A 16,705-nucleotide genomic window follows, 5' to 3' on the forward strand; every position below is an offset into this window, starting at 1 on the left:
CAAAGCAGAAAAGACAACGTTTCGGACCTCTAGTCCTTAGTCATGTCAATACATAAATGCAGGTAACACACCTTAATATAGGGATGGGGGTTAATAACCACACCTACTTAATTAACAATTCACCTGTGAATACACACACATTTCTACAGTGTTACTTGTCCTAGAGGAGGATGCGCCATCTAGTGATAAATATATAATAATACATATTAAAAAATCTATTACATATTGTTGCAAAAAATAACAACAATTACAGAGTATTAGATACAGAGACTAATCCTATTGAAATATTTACAGAAAAACAGATAAATCATATTCTTTATTCATACCAACAGGTGCCATGGTTTCCAATTTATTAATCCAGAATACTTCCTTCTGTTTTAAAAAAAGCTCTCTGTTACCAACCCTTCTGGGTGAACTAATCTGGTCAATTATTTGAAACCTAAGTTGACATACCCTGTGTCCTGCCTGAACAAAGTGTTCTGCTACTGGATTTTTTATTTTGCCATTTCTGATATCAGATTTGTGTTCACATACCCTATCACGGACCATCCTAGTGGTCTCTCCGATGTAACTCCGCCCACATGGGCATTTAATCATATAAATGGCAAATGTAGTTTTACATGTAAATAAACCCCTGATGTTATATTTCTTGCCTGTGCGTGGATGATAAAAGAATTTACCCTTCACCATACTATTGTAACTAGCGCAGCCTAAACATGGGTAACATCCCATATTTTTATCTGTAATATAGCTCTAGCTTTGAAGCCTTAGTTGAAATAAATAATACGCAGCATAACATGGCAGCCTATGCCCTCTACGTAGAAACCAGGACCTTGTAGGCCACTAGCTGGCCATAAAATATCTGCTATATGGTTGCGTAGGGGCATTAAACCTGTAATAGTCGAAAAAGCAGCTGCCACCTGTGCATTACTTATTTATATCAGGAGATAATCGACTTGACACAGTTGGTAACGCATTCTATGTATAAATAGTATAAACAATAACTACCATTGTTATAAAGCAACTCAGCATGTTCTGTCAGATGTGCTTTATCTGGCTCAGGCCTCCCCCTGACCTGCATATAAATAAATATAATAGCTCAATTACCAGCCTGAGGAATACTCCCTACCTACTCTAGGTTTCTATAATTATCTAAGCGGTGTCACATTCGTGAGCCCCCTTAAGTGTATATTGGGCTATATAATAACAGCTGAATTACAGAAATGAAACAAAATACCAGATGACCATGGGAAATTTACCCTGCACACGTCGCTTACCCTAGACAGCAGTATAAATAAACGCATGGAAGGTAAAGGAAATTAAAGCCCCTCACTAGCAAGAGCCCCACATTTACTGTTCATCACATCATATAATGGAAAGCAAGACAGTACAAACAGCATTGCATATAATCGTACACAATTTACTGTCCAAGTGGAGCATCCACTATTTGCAGATCATACCATAATTATATCCAACTAAGAAGCCTTCATCCAGAGTATGATCATAAAGTCATATGTATTCAATACCGTTCTTGCAGGAGCTAATCTTGCCGTAAACTGGGCCAAGAGATAGTTCTATAAAGTCTCACTCCCCAAGGGGGGAAAGAAGTGAGGCCGCCATTATGGCCCTGGGTTTAGGTACAGGAAAATGTATTTATACAGTGCTTGCTACATTATCGTGGATGACATCTACCCCTCACCTTTACGCCAGAAAGTAATATCTCCAAAATCAAAAGCGGGTAGGGCCAACATCCCTCCTGGAGGCTTTAGAAGAACAATCATATCACCCACGTTGCATTCCCGGGAGACGGCCGCTCTCCCAGGCGCAATCGCTCGAGCACTGCTCCACTGCCGCCCACAGAATATGTCCAAACTCACACCAAAATGGGAAAGCCAGATTCCTCCGTTGACATTGCTAAAATAATTAAAGTGGCCCAAATTTCTCTGCCTTATCTTCGTAGCGGGAGGTTCTGATGAAGATTTCTGTCACCTTCGCCCCAGGCTTACTTCCTCCTCCGCTTTAGGCTCACCCGGCAACTGTGGCAATTGCGGGGTGAGTATCAGCTCAGTTTCCAGGTACATGGAGTTCTTCACGCCCGTAAGCATAACAGACGCCTCCATGGTATGTAATGCTCTGCCGGGTAGGTTATCTTTTGATACCGACGCAGCTAGAATCCGATCAATCCTCTCAGAGATTCTTCTCTCATGCTGGGCCATAAGTTCCCGGAATATTTCCACCAGTGTCTCCGTGGCTGAAATAAACCCAGTAAGGGGTAGGTATTCTGTTGCCGAACCTTGCAGTTGCTTCTTGAAACTGCGTTACAGCAGGCCTTAAAAATACCGCCGGGGAGGGTGAATTGAATGGGTCCAGGCCCCAAAGCGATCTCCGGTATATTTGGACCATCAAATAAGTTGACACACGGCTCATGTAGTTCAGGACCTTTTTACAACCTAAATTCACAGGGTCCAAGCAATAGTTAGGTCCAGCAGGAGTAGATTATGGGAAATTTCTCTAAAGAGCCTAAGCAGCTCCAAATAATACGACCTAAGATGGCCGCCGCCCCGTGAGACTCTATTTTAATCTAACCCACCACTATACCAAGGAATACTTTATAGAATCAATGGAGCCTTTCAAATATTGGCTGAGTCTTATGTGAAGGCATTTCCTCTTCTATCATCCGGATAAATTAGTATTGTTTTAAGAATTTTTCTTTGATTGGGGAGAATTGATGGAAGTTCGTTATCTTGAAGGTGTTCAGTGAGTTGTTCTTTTCTTACAGATACTACGCTGCTGTTGAAGCTAAGAAGGAGCGAACGTCCAAGTACTCACAATCATTTGGGGCAAAACACGCTCATGGAGGTGGATCAGGGCATGTAAGTTACACCAAGTTGGCCAACTGCAGTGCAAAGTAGTGGGATTTTATGTCATTGTCAGATCATAAACGGAAGAGTCCAAATTCTCACTCCGATCCACTCTTTCCCTTCAGGACAAAGGTACATGGCTATCACTTGTGCAGTCTCTTCAACATCGGGATTCTCTCCCTGTGGTAGTGTTTACGTTTTCTCGTATTCGATGTGAAGCAAACGCAACAGCGCTCAGTAGTATGGACATGTGTACAGCAGCTGAGAAGAGTGAAATTCACACGTATTACACCAAGTGCTTGAGTCGCCTGCGCGGGGGTGATCGCCAGCTGCCACAGGTGAAATCTACATATAAAATTCTTTGTGAATTAAAGGGACATTAAGTACTAAATATATTTTATTAGCATAGTACTGATGTTATTCCACAGCTCCCTCTAATCATGGGTGACACCATGTTAAAATCTAGTTTGTATTACGATGTGTTTACACATGTGCATTGACTCTTCTTCAGATACCTGCGGTGTAACCTAGGTTTCAAAATGGCAGCACCCATGTTTAGAGGAAGGTGCTCCCTTTAAAGAGATAATATCTATAATATTTCAGATAAGCACTGTGTTGGAAAAGATCTCTATATAAAATAAAAGTTTTAAACATATTTATAACTGTCATTTTGCCATCGAAATTTGTAATTTAGCAATCAGCCCAAGAACACCCCTTGCAAAAGCTGCATTGAGCAGAGTCGGGCAAAATAAAGCACTCCAGAAAAAAAGCACAATTTGGAGAGATAAATTACAGGAAAAGCAGTCAAATTTAAAAAAAGAAATTTATATGTATTGCATAGTTTTTTTACTGTGCTTAATTAAACATTTTTTGAGTCTTTCATTCATTTAAGTGTTAGTGGAAAATGCATAATTGTTTGCTGTTATGTATCTTGAGTCTGTATATAATCCTCCATTTTTACATGTGTTTTGGTCTTTGCATGTGCTTGAGTCACTAGATTTCTCCTAGTTTCTTCAAGCCTCATTTGATGGTTATGTGTGGATGCCCCAGAACTTATTTGCTCTTTGAGTGCTTTGATGTTTGTTTGCCCTTACTGTGAAGTTATATTGGTATGACCTTTTATATGCGCCTTTATAGGTGCTGCATTTGTTGGATCTTCTGAAAAGAGGGATTGGCATCCATCACAGCGGGATTTTGCCCATACTGAAGGAGGTGGTTGAGATGTTGTTTAGCCGTGGACTCGTCAAGGTAGGTGAGCTCGTCCACACGGAGGACACCCCAGAGTACTTACCTATACAAACTGCAGCAAGACAATGTTGCTGGTATATGGGGTCCAGTTGCCCTGACCTTAGCTAAAGTACTCTTTTTAGTCAGTTTAGCCTTCAGGAGGAAGTCTCAAAGTATCAAGTACCTCTGCCTCATGCATTACTCAGTACACAGAGACATACATGGTTGCATATCTATATTCTCCAGGGGGAGTGGGATGCAAATTTACTTGTAGAATATACTTGACAAGTTTTTTTAAATATATTATACAGTCAAAAAAAATAGGAGCCACAAAGATTTAGACATCCACTTGATTTTTTTTTTTAAATACATGCACAGAACAGGGATTTAACCCCTTGGTTACCCAGAACACAGGATGCCCAAGAGTTTAAATCACTGCAGCGATACACAGCTAGCACTTAACCCTTGCATGCCTAGAACACATGTGTAATGAAGAGTTACATCACTGCAATGGCACACAACAGCTGAGCAGAAAGATAAGTGACTGTACTGGAAATGCAGCCACACAAAGGGTAGACATGTGGTTGCCAGCCCTGATCCTCGCACCTTCTAAAGATCAGGAGCAGGGCACTTTCCTTGTCTCAAGTGCCATCTGGCACCTGGGTTTATCAAGCATTGTTGACTCCATGTTCAACTCTTTTTTTGAAGGTGGTAAAATGTGTAAGCTACTGGGCCCCAATCCAGAAAAACAAGCATTTATTTGATATCTTAGTAGATATGCAGTTGGATATGGATAATTAGGAACAAATTAAAGTTGCGAACATTTTAGAGTACACTGTCCCTTTAATTTGTCACTCCCTAAGCACTACCTGGTACCAAACAAAGGGTATTAGACCAGTGAGCGCAGGGTGATAACACCAAACTCCTGAGAGTACCTATGTGTCCCCAAAAATAGTCAGATTAAATAAACAGAAAAATGTGTGTATCAGGAGCGCTACAGCTAAAGGTGATAGGAAGAGAGACTATACACTTATTCAAAAATATAACAATGGAAAATTGGGTTTCTTAAATCAGACATAAATTTATTGCACAATTAATAAAAACGGACGTCTCCGTAAATAAAAGTTTTTAAGTTGCCGCCATATAAGTAATTTCAATTGTAGAAAAGAGTTCGTAGTATAGATATAAAACAGTCCAAAGTGGACTTTAAGTATCCTTAAATACGTGTTGGTTTGCTAGCAAACAAGGGCTTACCCCAAACTTTATCATCGGAGGATCGCTACATTGTAGTTGAAAGATTCACTATTGTCGCTGTTGGCTGGCCCCGAACTTGGACCAATCAGAGAGCCCACCTGGGACAGCGCCTACATAAGTGATGTCATCACGCAAACGGCTGTAACTCACTCACGGAGGATATCGAGTAGATAAAGTTTGGGGTAAGCCCTTGTTTGCTAGCAAACCAACACGTATTTAAGGATACTTAAAGTGCACTTTGGACTGTTTTATATCTATACTACGAACTCTTTTCTACAATTGAAATTACTTATATGGCGGCAACTTAAAAACTTTTATTTACGGAGACGTCCGTTTTTATTAATTGTGCAATAAATTTATGTCTGATTTAAGAAACCCAATTTTCCATTGTTATATTTTTGAATAAGTGTATAGTCTCTCTTCCTATCACCTTTAGCTGTAGCGCTCCTGATACACACATTTTTCTGTTTCTTTTCCACTACCTGGTACCCCTAGTTGTTCCACATGGCCCTTAATCCCTACCCTCTAAACGAACAAATATTGCCCTCACTAGGCCTGCATTAGCTATCCCATGTAAGTACTGAATCCGCCCTAAGCCCTTGTTCCCTGATCCTAACACAGTAACCCTCTTATCTGGACCCCCTTAAGGCTCACTTTCTGCTCTCTAGTCCCACACACCCTTGCACACCTAGCACTTCCATAGTCATCATCAAATTACTCCCCGAAGTCCCTACACCCTCTTCCATGAGTCATACTCCTGGTCTTCCATGGCTCCTCCCCTCTACATATGTCTACAGTTACCCAGCAGTGCATGTTAATAGGTGTTCATTCTTTATTGTGCTTGCCAGATCCTGTTTGCCACAGAGACATTTGCTATGGGTGTTAATATGCCGGCTCGTACTGTGGTGTTTGATTCAATCAGAAAACACGACGGATCCAACTTCAGAGACCTTACTCCCGGTATGTAAAGGATTAGTGACTGCATAGTCTAGGTAGTGACATACAGATAAATCTTAAATGGATATTAAAGGGACACTCAAATCAAAATTAAAGGTTCATGATTCAGATAGAGCACACAATTTTAAACAACTTTCCAATTCATTTCCATTATCTAAATATGCACAATTGTTTTATTTGCACACTTTCTGAGGCACTATCTCCTACTGAGCATGTGTAAGATTCACAGAACATACATATATGCATTTTGTGATTGGCTGATGGCAGTCACATGATGCAGTGGGAGGGTAAATAAAACTTTCAGTTTGTCCGAAAAAAAAACTACTGCTCATGTGACATTTAAACAAAGTGCTTTTGCATAGTCTGTTTATTGTGCACTTATTAATTATGCTGTTCTACTGTGTTTAGCGGTCCCTTAACTCCTTCGATGTGCATGACAAGCTAAAGCTGCTGGGCCTGCTAAAAAACTATTTATAATTTTGTGTGTGTCACTCACTGAAATAAATTTGATTTCATTGCACACAGCTAATTGTTTGGGATAAAAATCGGAGCACATACTTTATCTATGTATTTATATTGCCACAAACGATCAAATTTTGAATAAGTTTGGCGGAGCGTAAGGTTTTAACGCTGTTGAGCCTTACTTTATACATTGTATGATTCTTTCATTTATTATTACAACCAGTATTTTATTATCTATATCTAAAATACATGTGCTATATATCTTGATCTAATGCTAGCTGTGTATATACCTTCAGAGAGGGTTTTAACTTAAATCATGTGTGATTGATCTACTAGTGATTCCAATAAAGATACCAGCGCTGGTTTTATATATATATATATATATTCTGTCTTTAATAGTTATTGTGTCTATAATGTATATTTTATATATATTTAATTAAAATTATTATTGATTGGAAGACCTTGATTGCTTTTTTTAGCGCTTCTCCTGTGTGTCTAGTATAAAAATAAACACACACATTTCTTAAATTGAAATGTAATTATATAATTACATTTTATATATGTGTGTATATATATATATATATATATATATATAGAGGGAGAGAGAAAAGAGAAGAGAGAGAAAAGAGAAGAGAGAGAAAAGAGAAGAGAGAGAAAAGAGAAGAGAGAGAAAAGAGAAGAGAGAGAGAGAGAAGAGAGAGAGAGAAAAGAGAAGAGAGAGAGAAAAGAGAAGAGAGAGAATAGAGAAGAGAGAGAAAAGAGAAGAGAGAGAAAAGAGAAGAGAGAGAGAAAAGAGAAGAGAGCGAGAAAAGAGAAGAGAGAGAGAGAAAAGAGAAGAGAGAGAGAGAAAAGAGAAGAGAGAGAGAGAAAAGAGAAGAGAGAGAGAAAAGAGAAGAGAGAGAGAAAAGAGAAGAGAGAGAGAAAAGAGAAGAGAGAGAGAAAAGAGAAGAGAGAGAGAAAAGAGAAGAGAGAGAGAGAAAAGAGAAGAGAGAGAGAGAAGAGAGAAGAGAAGAGATAAAGAGAGAGAGAGAGAGAGAAAAGAGAAGAGAGGGAGAGAGAGAAAAGAGAAGAGAGAAAAAATAAGAGAGAGAAACAGAGAGAAGAGAAAAGAGGAGAGAGAGACAGAGAGAAGAGAAAAGAGAGAGAGAAGAGAGAAAAAAAAGAGAGAGAGAGAGAGAGAGAGAGAGAGAGAGAGAGAGAGAGAGAGAGAAAAGAGAAGAGAGAGAGAGAAAAGAGAAGAGATAAAGAGAGAGAGAGAGAGAGAGAGAGAGAGAGAGAGAGAGAGAAAAGAGAAGAGATAAAGAGAGAGAGAAGAGAGAAGAGAAGAGATAAAGAGAGAAAAGAGAAGAGAGGGAGAGAGAGAAAAGAGAAGAGAGAGAAAAAATAAGAGAGAGAAACAGAGAGAAGAGAAAAGAGGAGAGAGAGACAGAGAGAAGAGAAAAGAGAGAGAGAAGAGAGAAAAAAAAGAGAGAGAGAGAGAGAGAGAGAGAGAGAGAGAGAGAGAGAGAGAGAGAGAGAGAGAGAGAGAGAGAGAAAAGAGAAGAGATAAAGAGAGAGAGAGAGAGAAAAGAGAAGAGATAAAGAGAGAGAGAAGAGAAGAGATAAAGAGAGAGAGAAGAGAGAGAGAGAGAGAGAGAGAAAAGAGAAGAGAGAGAGAGAAAAGAGAAGAGATAAAGAGAGAGAGAGAGAGAGAGAGAAAAGAGAAGAGATAAAGAGAGAGAGAAGAGAGAAGAGAAGAGATAAAGAGAGAGAGAAGAGAGAGAGAGAAAAGAGAAGAGAGGGAGAGAGAGAAAAGAGAAGAGAGAGAGAAAAGAGAAGAGAGAGAGAAAAGAGAAGAGAGAGAGAGAAAAGAGAAGAGAGAGAGAGAGAGAGAAGAGATAAAGAGAGAGAGAAGAGAGAAGAGAAGAGATAAAGAGAGAGAGAGAGAGAGAGAGAGAGAGAGAGAGAGAGAGAGAGAGAGAAAAGAGAAGAGAGGGAGAGAGAGAAAAGAGAAGAGAGAGAAAAAATAAGAGAGAGAAACAGAGAGAAGAGAAAAGAGGAGAGAGAGACAGAGAGAAGAGAAAAGAGAGAGAGAAGAGAGAAAAAAGAGAGAGAGAGAGAGAGAGAGAAAAGAGAAGAGAGAGAGAGAAAAGAGAAGAGATAAAGAGAGAGAAAAGAGAAGAGATAAAGAGAGAGAGAAGAGAGAAGAGAAGAGATAAAGAGAGAAAAGAGAAGAGAGGGAGAGAGAGAAAAGAGAAGAGAGAGAAAAAATAAGAGAGAGAAACAGAGAGAAGAGAAAAGAGGAGAGAGAGACAGAGAGAAGAGAAAAGAGAGAGAGAAGAGAGAAAAAAGAGAGAGAGAAGAGAGAGAGAGAGAGAGAGAGAGAGAGAGAGAAGAGAGAGAGAGAAAAGAGAAGAGATAAAGAGAGAGAGAGAGAGAGAAAAGAGAAGAGATAAAGAGAGAGAGAAGAGAGAAGAGAAGAGATAAAGAGAGAGAGAAGAGAGAGAGAGAAAAGAGAAGAGAGGGAGAGAGAGAAAAGAGAAGAGAGAGAGAAAAGAGAGAGAGAGAGAAAGAGAGAGAGAGAGACAGAGAGAGAGAGAAGAGAGAAAAGAGAGAGAGAAGAGAGAAAAGAGAGAGAGAGGGAGAGAGTTAAGCACTGCAGTGGTAGAAAACACTTAGCAGTGGGAGATATCTCAGTGACTTTTATGATCTATTTATTATTCCTGTCTTTACATTTGCAGGGGAGTACATACAGATGGCTGGACGCGCCGGCCGCAGAGGTCTGGATAACACTGGGATGGTGATCATTTTGTGCAAAACTGATGTGCCAGAAATGAGTGATCTGCACAAAATGATGCTGGTGAGAAGCCAAGAGAAAAAGGGAAGAATAGAGAGGAAATAGAGAAAGCTTCTTGGAGACAGAGAATAAGTGGCTATAAATTGATAAGGAGGGCAAAGGTAGAGAAAATGGCAAACGGGGGAATAAATATTTTTTAAGGGACAGTGGAGAGAAAAAAAAAGAGTTATACTAAAATAAATATTTATACTTAAAGGGACATAAACCGCAATAATTTTTTTCTTTCATGATTCAGATAGAGAATACGGTTTTAAACAAATTTCCAATTTACTCCTATTAATCAATTTTGCTTTATTCTCTTGATATCCTTTATTGAAGGAGCAACAATGCACTTCTGGGAGCTAGCTGAACACATTGGTAAGCCACCAATCAGCAGCTAGTTCCTAGCTACATGAGCCTACCTCGGTATGCTTTTCAACAAAGGATACCAAGAGATTAAAGCAAATTAGATAATAGAAGTAAATTGGAAAGTTGTTTAAAATTGTATGTTCTATCAGAATAATTAAATACAATTTTGTGTTTCATATCCCTTTTAATATAAAACAAATTAAAGAAATTTAGTTGCAGCATTACAGACTGAAATGACATCAGACACATTGTTCTAGAAAGAGAGGGGGGGACGAAGACAGAAAGATAACGGAGGGTGCTGGAAGGGGCTGGTAGAGGTCTTGAGGTGTTAAAGGGGCAGTATACTGTAATTTTTGTTTTCTTTAATGTGTTTCCAGTGGCTTGTTATATCAGGTGCAGAGTATAAAATCTATGAGAAATTACTTCTTTAGGTGTAATTTTGTATTTAAAATAGTACAATGGTTTTGTTCTTTGACACCGCAACCCATCAAAATGGGTTGAGCTTGCACGGAAATCAGATCTCCTTATGTTATCGCTTTCTGTACTTATCTCTGTTTGTATTTCAAATCCAAATGCTCAGAGTGAACAATTGGAAATTAATTATCTTGCCTACCAACTTACCTGCCTCCTACTGGGAGTCTAATTTCTTTTGCTGGCAATGTTTACACAGCTTTTTTTATAGCCAATACTTAGGTATAGAAACTTTCAGTATAGGTGGGGATACCACAGGCAAAATCAGTTATTTCAGTTGCTTATATAAAGGTAAAGGAGCTACTTGTAAGCAATTAAATTACACTACAGCATTAAAATGGATCATTGGGGGCACATTAAAGGAGAGAGAAAAAATTAGGGTAAACTGCCCCTTTAACAGCTGCTCTTTCATATACATAAAAGAAAAACTTTGACTTCAATGTTTCCTTTAAAGTTCCTAAAAAAAAATCAGAGCAGTAAAAAAATAGTATGGAATTTGCTGTAATAGTGATTTGAGAGATAAACTGAAGAAAGAAGCATCTGTTTATTAATTGGTGCTGCTCGCTTCTGTTCCTTCTAACTATTTCCATTTCTGTTTCTAACCCACCAATGCTTAGGGGAAGCCCACTCTGCTTCAGTCTCAATTCCGCCTGACGTACTCCATGATCCTCAACCTTCTCCGTGTGGAAGCGCTGAGGGTAGAAGATATGATGAAGAGGAGCTTTGCGGAAGCCAGGACCCAGAAGGACAGCAAGGTGATGAAGGGATCCCCCTTGGTGACACATAGTGGAACAGAGCCTGCCCCCCCCCACACAGAGTCACACAGACAAAAGGAGCTATGAGTCTGTTCTTCCCCCCTGATTTGTGACAGACACAGACTAAAGGGCACTGTGAGTCTCTTTGCCCCACAGGTGACACAGAGAGAAGGCATATATGAGTATGTGACACAAACAGAAGGGAGCTATGAGTCGGACCCTCCCCCTGCAGGGTGACACATACAGAAGGGAGCTATGAGTCGGACCCTCCCCCTGCAGGGTGACACATACAGAAGGGAGCTATGAGTCGGACCCTCCCCCTGCAGGGTGACACATACAGAAGGGAGCTATGAGTCGGACCCTCCCCCTGCAGGTGACACAGTGACATAGACAGAAGGGAGCTATAAGTTTGTCCCTCCCCTTGCAGGTAACACAGTGACACAGACAGAAGGGAGCTATGAGTCTGACCCTCCCCCTGCAGGGTGACACAGACAGAAGAGAGCTATGAGTCTGTCCCTCCCCCTGCAGGTGATACAGTGACATAGACAGAAGGGAGCTATGAGTCTGTCCCTCCCCCTGCAGGGTGACACAGACAGAAGAGAGCTATGAGTCTGTCCCTCCCCCTGCAGGGTGACGCAGTGACACAGACAGAAGGGAGCTATGAGTCTGTCCCTCCCCCTGCAGGTGATACAGTGACATAGACAGAAGGGAGCTATGAGTCTGTCCCTCCCCCTGCAGGTGATACAGTGACATAGACAGAAGGGAGTTATGAGTCTGTCCCTCCCCCTGCAGGTGATACAGTGACATAGACAGAAGGGAGCTATAAGTCTGTCCCTCCCCCTGCAGGGTGACACAGTGACACAGACAGAAGGGAGCTATGAGTCTGTTCTCCCCCCCCCCCCCCCGCTTTGTGACAGACACAGACTAAAGGGCACTGTGAGTCTCTTTGCCCCACAGGTGACACAGAGAGAAGGCATATATGAGTATGTGACACAAACAGGAGGGAGCTATGAGTCTGTCCCTCCCCCTGCAGGGTGACACATACAGAAGGGAGCTATGAGTCTGACCCTCCCCCTGCAGGTGACACAGTGACATAGACAGAAGGGAGCTATAAGTTTGTCCCTCCCCCTGCAGGTAACACAGTGACACAGACAGAAGGGAGCTATGAGTCTCTCCCTCCCCCTGCAGGGTGACACAGACAGAAGGGAGCTATGAGTCTGTCCCTCCCCCTGCAGGGTGACACAGTAACACAGACAGAAGGGAGCTAAGAGTCTGTCCCTCCCCCTGCAGGGTGACACAGACAGAAGGGAGCTATGAGTCTGTCCCTCCCCCTGCAGGGTGACACAGACAGAAGGGAGCTATGAGTCTGTCCCTCCCCCTGCAGGTGATACAGTGACATAGACAGAAGGGAGCTATGAGTCTGTCCCTCCCCCTGCAGGTGATACAGTGACATAGACAGAAGGGAGCTATGAGTCTGACCCTCCCCTTGCAGGCTGACACAGACAGAAGGGAGCTATGAGTCTGTCCCTCCCCCTGCAGGTGATACAGTGACATAGACAGAAGGGAACTATGAGTCTGTCCCTCCCCTTGCAGGGTGACACAGACAGAAGGGAGCTATGAGTCTTACCCTCCCCCTGCAGGGTGACAGAGTGACAGAAGGGAGCTATAAATCTGTCCCTCCCCCTGCAGGTGACACAGACAGAAGGGAGCTATGAGTCTTACCCTCCCCCTGCAGGGTGACACAGTGACAGAAGGGAGCTATAAATCTGTCCCTCCCCCTGCAGGTGACACAGACAGAAGTGAGCTATGAGTCTGACCCTCCCCCTGCAGGTGATACAGTGACATAGACAGAAGGGAACTATGAGTCTGTCCCTCCCCTTGCAGGGTGACACAGACAGAAGGGAGCTATGAGTCTTACCCTCCCCCTGCAGGTGATACAGTGACATAGACAGAAGGGAACTATGAGTCTGTCCCTCCCCTTGCAGGGTGACACAGACAGAAGGGAGCTATGAGTATTACCCTCCCCCTGCAGGGTGACACAGTGACAGAAGGGAGCTATGAGTCTGTCCCTCCCCCTGCAGGTGACACAGTGACACAGACAGAAGAGAGCTATGAGTCTGTCCCTCCCCCTGCAGGTGACAGACAGAAGGGAGCTATAAATCTGACCCTTCTCCCTACAATGTGACACAGACAGAAGGTATTTTCCTAATGAACTGACACTGTAGACTGACCATTAACTTTATCTCTCACAGGCCCATGAGCAGCGTATTAAGGTTCTCACCAAAGAGCTAGCAAACATGGGAGACATTGAGTGTTCGGGGGACCTTTCAGATCTTCAGGATTATTTTATAACCGTGCAAGAACTTATGTACACCAGAGAGATCCTGCAGGTAACAACTTCTGTATTTACAAAGCCTTACTCCACTAGAAATCATCTAATTGTTATTTAAACTGATGTCATTTGTAAATGTCCTAATAATTCTTATTGGGTAATAGGTACAAAATGCTCATTGGCTGATAGACCAGATATTTATTGTACCTTCCAACCAATACAAATTAGCAGGAAGTACAGCTGTTTGCTATGGATAATAAACCGGCATTCGTTTATTTTCCAAAATCCAAATTTATTTTGAAATTAATAAATCATATTTTTTTAGAAATAAAATTACTAAAAATTACTATTTTTTCCCGCTTTTTAAGTCAAAATCTTCTCTGCCTGAGTCTTTGGTTTATTTTTTGCGTTCTAAAATGCAAATAGTCGTCTGTATTTATTTAAAGGGACAGTCTAGTCAAAAGTAAACTTTCATGATTCAGATAGGGCATGCAATTATGCAATTTTAAACAACTTTCCAATTTACTTTTTCATCAAATTTGCTTTGTTCTCTTGGAAATCTTAGTTAAAAGCTAAACCTAGGTAGGCTCATATGATAATTTCGAAGCCCTTGAAGGCTGCCTCTTATTTCAGTGCATTTTGACAGTTTTTCAAAGTTAGACAGTGCTAATTCATGTGTGCCATATAGATAAGTGTGCTCACTCCCGTGGAGTTATTTATGAGACAGAACTGATTCGCTAAAATGCAAGTCTTTCAAAAGCACTGAGATAAGGGGGCAATCTGCAGAGGCTTAGATACAAGGTAATCACAGAGGTAAAAAGTATATTAATATAACCGTGTTGGTTGTGCAAAACTGGGGAATGGGTAATAAAGGGATTATCTATCTTTTTAAACAATTCTGCAAAAGATTGTCTCTTTAAAACAACATATATTACCTTTGTGATTACAGTACTGTACTATTTTTCTAAGGGTACAGGTACTATGTATACAAAAGTATTAAAAATAATTCAAATAACCTTTATGTTACATGTACACGCTGTATTATAACATATAAATATTGTGTAAATGACATAGGATATTGCTGTTTACACTTGGTTCCATCCCCTCTCCAAACTGTCCCATTTTACAGATGCAAATATTTCGAAATCAAAACTGTTCCAAAATCCAAACCTTTTCCGGACCCAAGCAGTTTAGATAAAGGAGTTTCTACCTGTATGTGTAAAAAAAAAAAAAAACACACGTTTTGTACATTTAATCGTTAATAAAAATTGTTCCATACAATCTACCTTTGGTTATGCAGAAAACACTAGAGCCACTATGAAGATAGGAAAAGCACAATTTACAGAGGTCATTTACAGGAAACGTAGACAAACTGAATAATGAATGTAATATTTTTTTGAATAATATTAGTTTGAATGACCATTGACCTTCTTCAAAGGCACATTAAACAAAAAAAATAAAATGCGCTGTAAAAAGCTTAAAGGGACTCTCAAGTCAACATTAAACTGTCATGATTCAGATAGAGCAGCAATTTTAAACAACTTTCCAATTCACTTCCATTAACAATATGTGCACAGTCTTTTTATATTTACACTTTTTGAGTCCCCAGCTCCTACTGAGCATGTGCAAGAATTCACAGAATATACGTATATGCATTTGTGATTGGCTGATAGCTGTCACATGATGCAGGAGGGGTGGAAACAGACAAAACTAAATTTGTAAAAAAAAAATCTACATCTCATTTGAAATTTGGACAAAGTGCTTTTGCATTGTCTTGTTAATATGCATTTGTTGTTTATGCAAATCTACTGTATTTACAAGTCTTTTAACTAAACCTTTTTCCACCTGGAAGAAAAATATTTTTACCATATTTAAAGGGACAGTCAACACCAGAATTTTTATTGTTTTAAAAGATAGATAATCCCTTTATTACCCATTCCCCAGTTTTGCATAACCAACACAGTTATAATAATATACTTTTTACCTCTGTGATTATCTTGTATCTAAGCCTCTGGAAACTGCCCCTTTTTTCAGTTCTTTTGACAGACTTGCAGTCTAGCCAATCAGTGCCTGCTCCGAGATAACTTCACGTGCACGAGCACAGTGTTATCTATATGAAATACATGAACTAACACCCTCTAGTGGTGAAAAACTGTTAAAATGCAATCTGAAAGAGGTGGGCTTCAAGGTCTAAGAAATTAGCATATGAACCTCCTAGGTTAAGCTTTCAACTAAGAATACCAAGAGAACAAAGCAAAATTGGTGATAAAAGTAAATTGGAAAATTGTTTAAAATTACTTGTTGGTGTTTTTACTGTCCTTTTAATCAGCGGGTTGCGCTTCTATAACATTTTTTTTTCCGTCCCTCTAGAAACGAGTGGTGGAATCTGTCAACGGAATGAAATGTTTGAGCATTGGACGGGTCATCATTCTCAGTACAGATTATAACCCATGGGTGCCCGGCATCATTTTGCAGGTCGGTCTTTGGCTCGCGTTGGCAGGCAGCAGTAGAACATGACGTACGGCGCTGTCAGCCATGTTTGTTTGTTTTCCTTCACAGGTGTCCTCCGATGCTACTAATCGGGTTTACACCACCCTGGTGCTTTGTGAAAAAAAGAAAGACGGAGTCACTGTTCAAAAGGAGAGAGAGCAGACTGGCGAGAAGAGAGCGCCAACTCCTGATGACCTGCTAATGGGGAGGGTGTTCAAACCGGAGGGTGAGGCACAATCATGATATCAAAACGCTGTGGGTTCCTTTTATAAAGATGGAGATGCGGCTTCTGAATCCTCGTAGTGTAGGCTCATTCATGTGACCCTGCAACAGCAAGTGAAGGAACAACTATCTTAAAGTAATATTCCAGACAAAATTGTAATCCACATGGATGTATTTCAGTTCTGAATAGAAGCATTTGTGTAATATACACGTATTAGCAAAAATGCTTCTAGTAAATGCTATAGCTGTTTCAAAAGTGTATTTAAGTATGCACCGTGCACCAGCATTTTATACACGGCACTTGCTCAGAGAGCCTAAGGTGTTTGTACCATCTGGTAATGACTTAATTCTTGTACGTTTGAATTTTTAGTCCATGTTTCATTCAATCTATATCCTTTATCGTTATCTAGAACTGTACACAATATTCCAGATGAGGCTTAGCTAGTGATCTATAAAATAGCATAAGAACATAGCCTCTTTTTTTTGCTGC

The 16,705-nt window shown here is 40.5% G+C and overlaps 1 protein-coding gene across 1 annotated transcript in view; it reads left to right on the forward strand.

Moving 5' to 3' along the window:
- SKIC2 (SKI2 subunit of superkiller complex) overlaps nt 1–16,705 on the forward strand; it is a 75,597-nt gene that overhangs the window by 21,297 nt on the left and 37,595 nt on the right. The window contains exons 16-24 of the mRNA XM_053721949.1: nt 2,780–2,873; nt 2,987–3,199; nt 3,999–4,109; nt 6,191–6,302; nt 9,482–9,600; nt 11,034–11,171; nt 13,424–13,561; nt 15,874–15,978; nt 16,063–16,219. Of these exons, the coding sequence (XP_053577924.1) occupies nt 2,780–2,873; nt 2,987–3,199; nt 3,999–4,109; nt 6,191–6,302; nt 9,482–9,600; nt 11,034–11,171; nt 13,424–13,561; nt 15,874–15,978; nt 16,063–16,219 (1,187 nt within the window). The remainder of the gene's footprint in view (nt 1–2,779; nt 2,874–2,986; nt 3,200–3,998; nt 4,110–6,190; nt 6,303–9,481; nt 9,601–11,033; nt 11,172–13,423; nt 13,562–15,873; nt 15,979–16,062; nt 16,220–16,705) is intronic.

Source organism: Bombina bombina, chromosome 7 (genome assembly GCF_027579735.1).
Source record: "Bombina bombina isolate aBomBom1 chromosome 7, aBomBom1.pri, whole genome shotgun sequence".
NCBI classification, from domain to species: domain Eukaryota; kingdom Metazoa; phylum Chordata; class Amphibia; order Anura; family Bombinatoridae; genus Bombina; species Bombina bombina.